Source organism: Crocuta crocuta, unplaced genomic scaffold (assembly GCF_008692635.1).
Source record: "Crocuta crocuta isolate KB4526 unplaced genomic scaffold, BGI_CrCroc_1.0 scaffold427, whole genome shotgun sequence".
NCBI classification, from domain to species: domain Eukaryota; kingdom Metazoa; phylum Chordata; class Mammalia; order Carnivora; family Hyaenidae; genus Crocuta; species Crocuta crocuta.
In genome coordinates this window covers 1221005-1233307 of record NW_027533273.1, presented here as the reverse complement: position 1 = coordinate 1233307, position 12303 = coordinate 1221005, and the positions used below count along the sequence as shown (strand labels likewise).

Below are 12303 nucleotides of genomic sequence, written 5' to 3'. Positions count from 1 at the left end.
GCTGCGCGGCCATCTGCAGGGGCGCGCGGTCCGTCGGAGAGCAGGGCCCGCTGCGGGATCCGAAAGACAGACGGAAAGGCCTCGGTGAGTAACGACTGGGAGTTACCTGCGCCCCCAGACTGACGGATGGCGGCAGTGTGTGTCATCAGTAAACGTTCTAGAAACACGGACTCAAAAGCCACACAAGTGCTTGGTAGATGGGAAAATTACTATTATTGCCCCTTCTTAAGGGAATTTATTATTGCTTCTGCAGGACTCAAAACACTGTGCCAAGCCTGTTTCCTCTATTAACTTGTCCCCAAATCCTGTCTTTAGTTCTGATGCCATGCTTTTTTCCTATTACTTACTGCTTGTAAAACTAATAATAATGATGGTTCTAATTCATTATGTGGCTATTCTGTGCTGGCCACTGTGATAAGAATGTGGGTCTCTCCATTAATTTTCACAAATTTATGAGATAAGTACTTCAATTATTTAACCTTATCCTATAGAGAAGGAAATTGAGACTCAAAGAAATGAGTATATTCTGGGCATCAGGAGACCAGCACCTGTTTACCAACTGGTAAGGAAGAAAGTATTTCAATAAGTGAATTACTGGTATAGCTCTGCTGATGTGCACCAGCTAAATATTAGCCCCGGCTGTGACCTTGCTTCTTCAAGCTGCCTAAATTATGGACATAATGGCAAGAGCTCAGGCATCCATCTTGGATGCTAAGATAGAAGCCCTGTTAAGGAGGATAAAACATTAAGATAGAAACCTAGATTCCTGATAATTATACCTACTGAGATCATCCATCTCCAGCCTTTTTAATGTAAATGAACTCACATCTTATTATTTTTTTAATAAGAACTCCTTGATCACATAGTTTACAAACTGTAGAATACAGTCTGTGCTTTTAAACACACATCACTGTATTTGTAGATGTGTAGACATGTATGTATTTTTTAATATTTCATATATATAAATTCAAATATATAGATTTGAAATAAACATACTGTAAAAATACTATCTGTACATGAATGCACTCTATTTTCTATTCTAGTCCATTTCTCTCCTTCTGTATTTCCTTCCTTCCTTTCTTTTTTAAATAAAACATTTTCTTCTAATGTTTCAAATCAAACCCTAAACTGATTTACCAATCTCCAAGGCCAGGATGGAGAGCATGTGGCAGTGACACCAGCAGAGGGCAATGTTGAGCAAGGGTTGGTGAAGGTGGGTGTGTTTGGTCTGGAGGGGAAAATGCAAGGGGATGGGGGAAGGAGGTGCATTACAAGGGCATCTCCTGTCCAATGGCCATCATGTGGAGAGAGGATGTCATTTGTCGGTGTTTGGCCCAGAGCACAGAACTGGTAGAAGTGACAGGGACATTGCAGAAGGACCTCTGTCCGAAGGAGCAAAATCTGGGCCTTCCAAACCTAAGTACCTTCTGTTTTATGAAGCATCATCTAACTCACATTTGCTAAAATAGCAGTGGGGATGGGGAGTGATCTAGAGTTATGGATTATCCATAATATATACAGGTCTCTGGAGCACAACCAGGGACACAGGTGACACCCACTCAATGAACAGCCTCAGCTACTCTGACCCAACTCTCCTGATCCTGTTTGTCCTCCTGGCTTGGAAGAAGTGAAGTCCTGAAGATAAAAAACAAACAGCAAATACAATTTGCTCTAAAGGCTTGCTTATTAATTTGCTTATGTATGTATATATCATCTTTTCACTCCACATGGAGCTAGAACTCACGACCTTGAGATCAAGAGTTGCATCTTCTGACTGAGCTAGCCAAGCACCCTTTAATTTGCTCTAAAAGCTTTAATGCTGAGAGTTCAGGTTTACCTAACTTGGGAGGAGATTAAGCATGCTCAGTATGTGTGTACTGAGTATCTCTCAGGAGATTTAGCATAGCCTCAGTCTCTATGCCCAGACCTTACAGGTAGCCCTACTTCAGCTGTCCCTTCCCTACCCCCAGCCACCTGAGAGCATCCCAGATAATGTTCTTTCTCCCCTTTCCGGGGAGCAATGCTGCATCTTCTGCCACAATCTGGTATTAGAGTCATTTGTGGGCCACTCTGTTTCCCCTCTGAGGTCTAAGATTCTCAAAGAGAAAAGGATGTTACTCCTGTCGGAATCCCCCTCCACCTGCCCTGGCCCCCAGCGGGCTCTCCACCAACATCCCCTTGAGTGAGGATCTCTGGCTGTTAGCTTAATGTCAGCCAGTGTTGAACATTTCTGTTAGGCCAAGTTTAGAGAGGGAACCTTGGAGCTGGTATCATATGGTGTCTTGTGGTTTTATAATTACTGAACTTTCAGAGTAACCCTTTATTATGGCCTCTTGAGTTCTATTTTCTGAAAAGACATAGCGTAGCAATCCTCAGCTGACTCCAAGTGTGGTCAGGGAGCAGTTTTGACCTATCTGCTCTTTCTACCATTCATACTCCCAGCACAAAGCCTGACCTGTAGCAGCCACTTGGGGTCTGTTGGTTTAACCTGCAGGGTGTGGAGTGAGTTGGGAGGACTGGACAACAGATTGAGATACCCAAGTGCTAGGAGAGGAGAAGTACAAGAAAATGGTATCAACTGAGTGAATGACCCTGGACAGAGCTCGCCTAGCAGTCTGAGGTGAAGGGTAAGGAGAGCTCTAGTTCAAAGTCTGGGAAGCCAAATGATTCTTTTCAGTCTTTGCCCTTCGTCAATGCATGGTGCGTGAAGCTCACGCGTGTGACATACCCATGGAAGGCTGAGGGTTCTGGGGAACAACCATCTGCTGGTTTCCACACCATCCTTTTCCGTGCTCACTTGACAAGCACATTGGGTTATGTGTGTTGTGAGGGCGTCCTTATGCCAGTAACCTAAAACCTGCTTTATTTTTTTTAAGTGTGCAATTTACAAATTTTGCTATTTTAGCCATTCGGTAAGAAATTATTTGCAATCCCAATTAAATAAATTAAAATTAATTTAAATTTAATTAAATTAAAATTAATTTAAATTTAATTTAATAAATTAAAATATCTGTTCTTAGGGGGTGCCTGGCTGGCTCAGATGATAGAGCACGGGACTGTTTACATTGGAGGGTCATGAGTTCAAGCCCCACATTGGGTATAGAGATGACTTGAGGAAATAAAAAACAAAGTAAAAAAAAAAAAAAACCCTCTTCTTAGAACACCACTGAGTTAGGCTTCTGCCCCATGCAACAGCTCCATTTCCTACCTGTGCTATCTCCTTGAGGGGAAGATGTTTCACATATCACATGAGAGAACATGTACAGAGAACTCACTTCACTTACTCAGAACATGTAACTTCAGTGGGGTGGTCAGAACTATCTTTAATCCAGTCTGCTCTTCCACAAACTCACGTTGCCTCCACCAAGATGTTAAATTAGAAAACGGGTTCAAATCCCAGCTCTGCGCATTGTGTGCACTTGGGCAAACTGCAAAGGTCACCAGTGCAAGTGAGGATGCAGGACCATATGGGCCCCAAGTAAGATGCAGTGGGAGACAGGCCCTCCCTGCCATCCTCTGAGCCTTATTCTCTCGCCTACAGAACAGCCATGATAAAATCACTGGTAAGAGGCAGATGGCAACAGTCCCATGAAATCACACATGCGAAAGTGTATTCTGCAAATATTAGCTATTGATAGTTCAGGATATCTAACATTACCTTTTCTCAGAACTTGAACATCTCAGGAAAGTATTAAGATCAAACCCAATGATGATCATCTGGTTTTTATTTATGGCTGTAAAAGAAGAAAAAGTTTAATTCTCCCTGAAGCCCAACCAACAATATGCATGACTGCCACCAATCGTTTTCCTTATACATACAACATACCCAAACTCCAAGCAATTGTTCTAGGCTCCTTGGAAAATACCATGTACTAAAGAACTGAGATCAGAAGTGATTTCCACCTACTTAGAAGATTGGTTCTCAAACTTCCATGTGATTCAGAGTCACCCAGAGAACTTGTGAACCACAAATTGCTGGGCCCACCTCACAGTTTCTGATCCAGTGCATCTGACACAGGGCTCAAGGATTTGAATATCTAACAAGGTCCCAGGTGAGGCTGATGCTGCTGGTCTGGAGACCACACATGGAGAACAACTGATTTTGAAGAACTCAGACATCAGAAAAGGAGGGAATTTTTAAAATTGTAGTAAACTACACTTAAACACAAAATTGACCATTTCAGCCATTTAGAAAGGGGTGGAACTTAAGAACAGAGATCATTATGTCATCAAAAGTGAGTTAGGGTGAGGGTTATTAAGTGGTATCTGTGGATGAGTGTCATGAAGTGGTATCTGTGGATGAGTGTCATGAGGTTACAGGTAGTAGAAAGGGCACTATTTTCTATACTCCATACCATACTCTGCCTTATAGGGTTATTGGAATGGATATCAGGACACCCAGGAACGTGCCCCTCAGCCACTTCCTACAGAGTCTCTAGTAGACCCTGATCCCCTGATGTCATAACAGAATCCACCTTTCCCTTGACGTGACTGGACCAGGAGTGATCTCATCCATGCACCCCAGTCAGATTCACTCTCAAGAATTTGAACTAAGAGGCACAGAGAAGATGGTCCATGAGCTTATACCTGAAGGCTTTGGTGAAGTGCCCACCAGGGTCTCATGCAAGCTGAGGTAAAATGGGGAAATGAACAAGGGTAAGCAGAGTGGGGGCAAAGGTGAGATATTGGAGGGATGGGTAATGGAAGGAGATATGCAGGCACAGAGCAGATTCCATGCTTACACCTGATACCTGAGGTCTGATGGTCTTTATTACACAAGACCAAGGCATCCTGGTCATCTTTATACAGAACCTCTCTTCTTTCTTGTGTCAGTGAGAGCTTAGGGACAGATAGTACAAAGGCATCTGGGGTGGGGTCCCAGACCAGCCCTCCTCTGGTCCTTCCTCTCATCAGAACCCCAGCTTTCAGGACTGCTACTGCCCAAGCCAGTGCAGCAAATGTGACTCAAAGACTCTCCAGCAACGGTCCACTGACCCTCGAGAAGGTTGAAGAGCAGTCCGGCTAAGTTCTTCCTGGTGGAGGGGCAGTCCTGTAATCTTAGGTTGAAGATAAAAATTTTCACGTTTGGCTCCAAAGTCTGAAAAAGATTAAGGCAAACAAGTGAATTGAAGTTACCTAGCCTAAGTCTTTTGATAACAAGGTTGGATTTTCAAGATGAGAAGTTACAAACCTCACTCTGGTTTGGCAAATGACCTCCAGACATCTCAATTAACAAAGGGAGCAGACTCTAGACTATGAGGGAGAATGATCTACACTTTTCAGTAACATCAGCCACACCCTCCCCATCAACCCACACCAAAGAGACAGGCAAGGATCACAGTGCCCAGCTAGGCACTGTGGTGGGACCAGGAACAAGGCCATCTACTCATGTTAAGGCATTTGTCTATAGAAGCTTAATCAGGTGCCACCATCACAGTATTTATGGATGTCTGGGGTTTGCTTCAAAACAATCTGACTTGAGAAGAGGAAGGTAAGGTGTAGATGAAACAGGATCAGCCATGAGCCAATAGCTTTTGAAATTGGGGATGGCTTCACTATACTTTTACTTCTACCTTTGGATATATTTGACATGTTCCACAATAAAAAGTTAAAAATAAAGCAGTCCTCATTCATATGGAACAGGTGTGAGTTTTCTCCCATTTCTAAGCCATTTCACTGTCAAAGGAAACATCTGTAGGTTGACATGTTGTTTCACTTCACTTTAAATTTCCTTTTTTGCGGGGAGATTGGGTTTGGTCATTTTCCCCACACCAAGTGTTTCCTCCTCTGAGGAGTTAAAGGCCACTGAGAGATACCAAAAGCAACTACTTCCAAAGAAGGCAGGCACATTCTTTATGTTCTCAGAGTCACCTGCAACAACGGCCCTTCTTTTCAGATAAGGTGCTTTCAGCTTTAAGACCCTAAGATGCCCAAGGCTCACACAGTCCACATTCTTTCCCTTTGCTGGCCCAACTGCTAAGGGAACAGAGGGCTTTCTCTCTCCTGAAAGTTCAGTGCACAGTGGGGGCAGTCTGTGATATCCTACGCCAGGAGAGCTGAAGGGGCCTTCAGCTCAGTGGGGAGTTTCCTGCGTAAGCAGAGCCTTTCCTGGTAGGAGGAACAGAGGACACTGCTCATGCGCCTCCTGCAGAATTTAGATGTGCTGTGGCTCTTCATCGACATGCTGGGCCTGAGCATGGCCTCCCGCCCTGAAACACCTGTGTGCTGGTGGGAAGAGCAGCAGTGAGGGTCCCTGAGGCTCAGAGAAGGATGTGCAGGTGCTCTGGGGGAGCATGGAGGGAAACAGGAATGGGACAGCGTGGGACCTGCCCCTCCATGACTTCAAGCCTCCAGGAGGAGAGCGGGAGGACCCTGGATGAGGAGGAAGGATGTGCTCCGAAGGAGGCAGTGGGCAGTGTGATTCAGTTTCTTAGGGGCACAAGTTAGCCCCTCGCCTGGGGAGAACACAGCTGTTCTTCCTGTCCTGGGCACGCTGTGTGGGACATGCTGCACACCTATAAACAACAACCCCAGACAGGGACAGTCTCCTCTCTAGCTCAGTTCTTTCCTCATAGCTGGTGATGGAAGTGGTCATTCTGAATCTTTAGGACTCCATCTGAGCTGTCAAATACAGCATCTGGAACCTAATTCCTACCTAAGGAAATAAAGAAATGCTGTAGGGCAGAGTAAATGGCTGCCAAGTTTGTCCAAGGAGGGTTTTACTGTTTGGCTGGTCAGCTGTCCACTGAGGGCTCACAGCTTTATCCAGACACTGGTGGAAACAGGCTTCTTGGGAACATTTTTCTGTATAAAGGCAAACATTGTAAACCACATCCTCAAGCAGAAATTAAGCCAAGCCCTGTCGATGGCCTCTCTGAGGCATGCATATCTGCATAACCCGGACAGTTTTAAAATGTTGGTGTTGTCTGAATCCCTTAGCTGAGCAACAAGCTCTGGTTGAATTCCTTAAGACAAAAGACAGGTTTAGTCGGCAGGCCTTGAAAACGCTACTTCAACGCTGCTTCCGGCCCAGAAATCTGGCTAGCAAGCCCATCAACGCAGTCTCTGGGTCAAGCCAGTTTGGGTTCAGTTAAGAAGATTTTTGGAAACACAACTAAAATTATACATGATTTTCAAAAATACCACCCTCATTATAAAGTTCCCAACACGTTGGAATTATTTTTGTTTTGGATAGGCAGGGTGGTGTCAGGAGAAAGCCCTGATTCCAATCGCAGCTCTGCTCACTACCTCATGTCTGACCCTGGTTAAGTTTCTTTAGTTTCTTAATGGTCTGCTGTGAGGGGTAGGGATACATGAGGGTAAAGTGCCCCACACAGTGTGGGGCACAGAGCAGGCACTAAAGCCATAGCAGCTATTACTCAAATATCTTGCAAATGTATCTGCTGTCTCTGATTATCAAATTATTTGTAGATAATAAAACAGCAGTGTCTACAAGGGTCAGCAGGAAACCCACAGACCTGGGACGGGACTGATGCTAATTACTCCATTTCAAGCTTCTAGCCTTGAATCAAATGGAGATCCCACCTAGCTGCAGCACTGATAGTTTGACACTGATGAGCTTGGCCTTTAAACAGATCATTCCTCTAACAATGCTTGATGGTGGGGGTGCTCGGATTCAAAGCCAGGAGGCTCAGGGCTGAAAGCAGAGAGGAGTGGCTTTATACCCACACCTGCCCAGGCAAGAGGAAGGCATGGGTGGATGGTGGTGGCCAGGCCTCCCTGGAGAGGCCTGTGAGAGGGAAGCTCTTCAGGGGTAAGTATGAAAACACTGCTAGGACCCAGGAAGGCCAGAGGGAAGCCACTGGGTATACAATCCTTTCTACCCTGTTAGGAGATGGGATAACAGTCAGTTCTCCGGGGAATTGGCAATTGTCTTCCTTGAGAAGTTGCTCAGCAGTGACCAAGCAGAGGAGAGAAAGCTAATAGATAGGTAGGTGGCATCCAACATGCTTGCCCTAAATAGTCACAATCATTAGACTTGAGGAAAATAATCCTGGGAACAGGAAGAAAGGACCCAAGGTTACAGGAAGGTTCCCATAGCTGGCATCTAACTTAGCAGGACTGGGTATGAAAGTTCTTTTTTCCACTTGTGGTGAGACCTACATAAAATTTGTCATCATAACCACTTCTAAGTGTACAGTTCAGTGGCATTAAGTACACTCATGTTGTTGTGCAACCACGACCACCATCCATGAAAAGCCCTTTTAAGTCTTAGAATGAACACTGGAATTTCAATTCTCAGTAGATTTCTGCACAAGAGATCCATGTAAATATTTACATTAATAAGACAACCCCCATTATCCCTTCCAAGGAAGACTGCCTGACCCCTCCCACCCAATGTTCTCCAGCAATGCATTCACTGGAGATCTCCCCAGTGCAACTCTGCAGGTCTGCTGACTGTGGGTGGGAGCTCAGTTTACACATCAGCCAGAGTATTAAATGTCTAATGAGCTGGGGCTCAGTCAGTTAAGTATCCAACTTTTGGTATCCGCTCAGATCATGATCTTACAGTTTGTGGAACTGAGCCCCACATCTGGCTCTGTGCTCACAGCACAGAGTCTCCTTGGGATTCTCTCTCTCCTGCCTCTCCCCAGCTCATGCACACTGTCTCTCAAAAGAAAATAAAGATTAAAAAAATGTCTACTTTGCTGTCAGGAACCTTCACCACTCATCAATATGGGAAATGGCTCAAAGTACCTGCAATTTGCTCAACTTCTGTGGCAAACTTGCCTCGCCTTGGCATTCATAAAACAAATCCAGAGAGAGGAAATCGACGGTGCCCTAGAAATAAGTAAATCGGATGGTTAGAACATAAGCAATTTTAAGACAAGGTACTGTTCAGAAGTAGCCTTTATTGTTTCTCCCCCTACTACTAAATGGATACTCCCAAGTGAGATTTTCCAAGGGCAAAGCAGGTAGAGGACAAGCTGGGACAGAGTGAGAATGTGTGGAGGGGAAGTGCCTGCATTTTGCTGGGAATACATCACCACATACTCCGCGAAGTGCTTGGCACACAGTAAGTGCTCAGTAAATGTATATGATTAAATGAGTGAATGAAGTACTGGGTGCCAGAAATGGTGGATTTCCACCAAAGAGGTGAGCACTAAGGGAGTCAGAAGCTAGTGTTGCCCTGGTCAGCACCCCGCCACCCAAACACAGCTGTCCCACTTTGCTGGGATGGAGATAGTAGAGGACTCAGACACCCACAGGATCCGCGGTGATCTCTGCAGACCTACAGGGGGTTTGGGGGTTTGTTTTAATTGTAGGTTATTGTCAATGGCTACTGTCAGGTCACAGTTTTAAAGTCTGCCCTAGTTGACCCTAGCTTGACCCATAGTATTTTTCGAGAGCACAGCTCTCTTGGTCCTAGACATATCCCTCTGCACAGAACTTCAGATTCACAGTCTAAACACATTAAAGATACTACTGTGATTCCATCTCTGCCTTTCTCAGAAGTCATTGTATCTTGTCATGACTAGATCAGCGCCTGTTATCTCTCCTTCATAGATCCATCTGTTCCCTCAGGACACAGACCCTGGATAATGGCATCTGATGACAACTGTGTGCACTGTGGACCTTCAATAACTGACTCACTGGCTCCCTATGGCTTTACGGATGGAGTCCTCATCAGTGTATACCAAGCAGCCTACAGCTGGCTCCACTTTGGTGAGTACCACCCAACCCTTCCCACCACACCCTCTCAGTTCTTACTTTTGTCAATTCTGTACAACAGAGTCGCTGAGTTCCTACCCTTGAAAGTCACTGCAGTGGAGGAGGATTCAAAGAGTAGAACTGCTGAAACTTACAACTTAATTCAGAGTGTTAGTAAATGCACCAATTACATGAAAAAAATTCAGAAAGTTAGAAGTGCTATAAGCAAAGTCTACACCAGTGGTCTTCAAACTTACCGGGGGCTCACCTGGGAGCTATGAAGACCCAGGGCAGTTCCTTCACATTAAGCCTTGGCCTGCGTGCTTTACTAGCTCTCCAGGTGATTCTGGTACACAACAAGACTTGGAAAGTGCTGGTCTAAACAAAGGGCTATGTGTTCCAAGTAGAGAGAGAGAGAGCAAATCAGGTTGAGCAAGGGAGTATTGTAAAGTGAGGCCTCCCGATGGAGCGTGTATGCATATGTATGTTGTAAATGGGTAGAATTTTGTCGGAAGAGATTTCAGCAAATCTAGGCTAAGAAGCACGCTGAATGGTGCATGGAAGACAGCAGGAAGAAATACACACCGGGAAAAATAGGAGGGGAGACCCCAGAGAGAACAATACAGCCTGAGTGAGCCACACCTGTAAGGCCCTGAGGGATTTGCACCAATTCCTCCCATCTGCGGCAAAACACACATAAAATATACCAAGTTCAGTGGCATTAGGTGCATTCACACTGTTGTGCAACCATCACCACCACCCATGCGACACATTTTTAAAAAATATTTAAATATTTTTGAGGGTGGGGGACAAAGAGGAAGACAGAGGATGTAAAGCGGGCTTTGTGTTGACAGCAGAGAGCCTGACACAGGTCTTGAACTCATGGGGCACAAGATCATGACAGGAACCCAATGTGTAACCAATTGAGCCACCCAGGCACCCCCGTGCAATGTATCTTTAAATCTCAGAGTGAGCACTGAGTGTAGTTTCCCAGTAGGGAATCAATAAAAACTGGGCTCATGGAAAACTCAGAAGCACTGCGTGGCATGGATTGGGGCAAAGAGACCAGTCCAAAGGCTATTGCTTGACAAGCACTTTTCTGATCAGCACTTTGGTCTCCTGAGTGCATAAGTGATAGCAGTTATCAGCCCTTGTAAATTAATTTAGATGGCATTCTGGCCATATGGTCAGCCTTGAAACTGGTTTTTCAGAATCTTATCATATCTGGATTTTAAGTTCCTGAGACGGTAAATCTGAGAGCCGGACCCTGACCTGTGGGGCCCCCATCATAGCAGACACCAGTGTCTGTCACAAGGGACCGTGGTATCTATACAGCACCCCCATCAAATGCCACAAAACTACAGAAATCAGCTATTTTTCCAGATAACTTTCCACACTGCCCAGCCGCCAAGTTTACACGGGCCAAAGCCACTTAATTCTCAGATGTTTTAACTTTTCTTATTAAAATTATAGTTAATAAAATTATAGTTAAAAAGTTATGTTTAGAGGAGGCAGAAAACAAGATGATACTCTAGGGAGTTTTGTTATTTATTTATTTTTTTAAACAAACCAAGGGGCACCTGAGTGGCTCAGTTGATTAAGTGTCTGGACTTTGATAGTGGCTCAGGTCGTGGCCTCGTGGTTGTGGGTTTGAACCCTGCATTGGGTTCTGGGCTGACAGTGTGGAGCTTGCTTGGGATTCTCTCTCTCTCTCTCTCTCTCTCTCTCTCTCTGCCCCTCCCTGGCTCTTGTTCTCCCTCTCTCTCTCAAAATAAACTTAAAAGAAAAAAAATCTTTACGCCCTTGTATCTGTTTTGCTATAAACCTAATATTTTGGACTCTTAATAAAATTTAAAAATCAGGGCAAACAGAAGCGTTTGACTTCTGTGTATAGGCAAAAGCTGACACTAGCCCGAGCAAAAGCTGGGGCGCAATAAATGAGATTTCGTTTGTAAGGTAAACATGAATCTAGAGAATGGACAACTTTCAGAAGAAGCACCTAATAAAACTAAGAGGCTAACAGATGAAAATTTCTCTTGTGTTCTAAAATGAAAATCACAACTTTCCTCAGCTGTTGCGAACGCTATTTTGGGCTGCCGTCATCACCTTGGCAAGCACAGATGTGGACGGTTCCATCAGGAGCTCCGAGGCTAGTTCTGCTCGCAGGACCACAGAGAGTTTTCCATCTAAAACCAAACAGAGAAACCAGCTGCAGGTGAGTGAGGCGGGACGCTGGGGTCACAGTAGCTGCTTGGGCACTCATTTCCTGTTCCATGTTCACTGACTTTAAAAATGATTTCTGAAGAAATCACTTACATGACTTTACCCTAGCTGAAAGATTTTAGATAACAAGGTGACTTTAAAAAGAAAACGAAAAAAGTCCCTTTAGAGAATGTTTCATCTAAATCGGGTCTCGAAAGTGCAGGACACTAGTAAGTCTTTTAAAAGATAAAAGCAGGAGCGCCCAGGTGGCTCTGTTGGTTGAGAGTTTCTTGATTTTCTCTCAGGTCATGATCCTGTGGTCATGGGATCCAGCCCCATGTTGGGTTCCACAATGAACATGGAGCCTGCTTGGGATTCTCCGTCTCCTTGTCTCTCCCTCTCTCTCTCTCTCTCCTCCTCTGCCTTTTT

The 12303-nt window shown here is 44.8% G+C and overlaps 1 protein-coding gene across 1 annotated transcript in view; it reads right to left on the bottom strand.

Moving 5' to 3' along the window:
• Nucleotides 1–12303, bottom strand: part of LCT (lactase) — a 49850-nt gene that overhangs the window by 28929 nt on the left and 8618 nt on the right. The window contains exons 2-8 of the mRNA XM_077747881.1: nucleotides 11779–11858; nucleotides 8719–8802; nucleotides 4996–5098; nucleotides 3659–3734; nucleotides 2729–2796; nucleotides 2456–2544; nucleotides 1138–1228 (exon numbers count right to left, since the gene is read on the bottom strand). Of these exons, the coding sequence (XP_077604007.1) occupies nucleotides 1138–1228; nucleotides 2456–2544; nucleotides 2729–2796; nucleotides 3659–3734; nucleotides 4996–5098; nucleotides 8719–8802; nucleotides 11779–11858 (591 nt within the window). The remainder of the gene's footprint in view (nucleotides 1–1137; nucleotides 1229–2455; nucleotides 2545–2728; nucleotides 2797–3658; nucleotides 3735–4995; nucleotides 5099–8718; nucleotides 8803–11778; nucleotides 11859–12303) is intronic.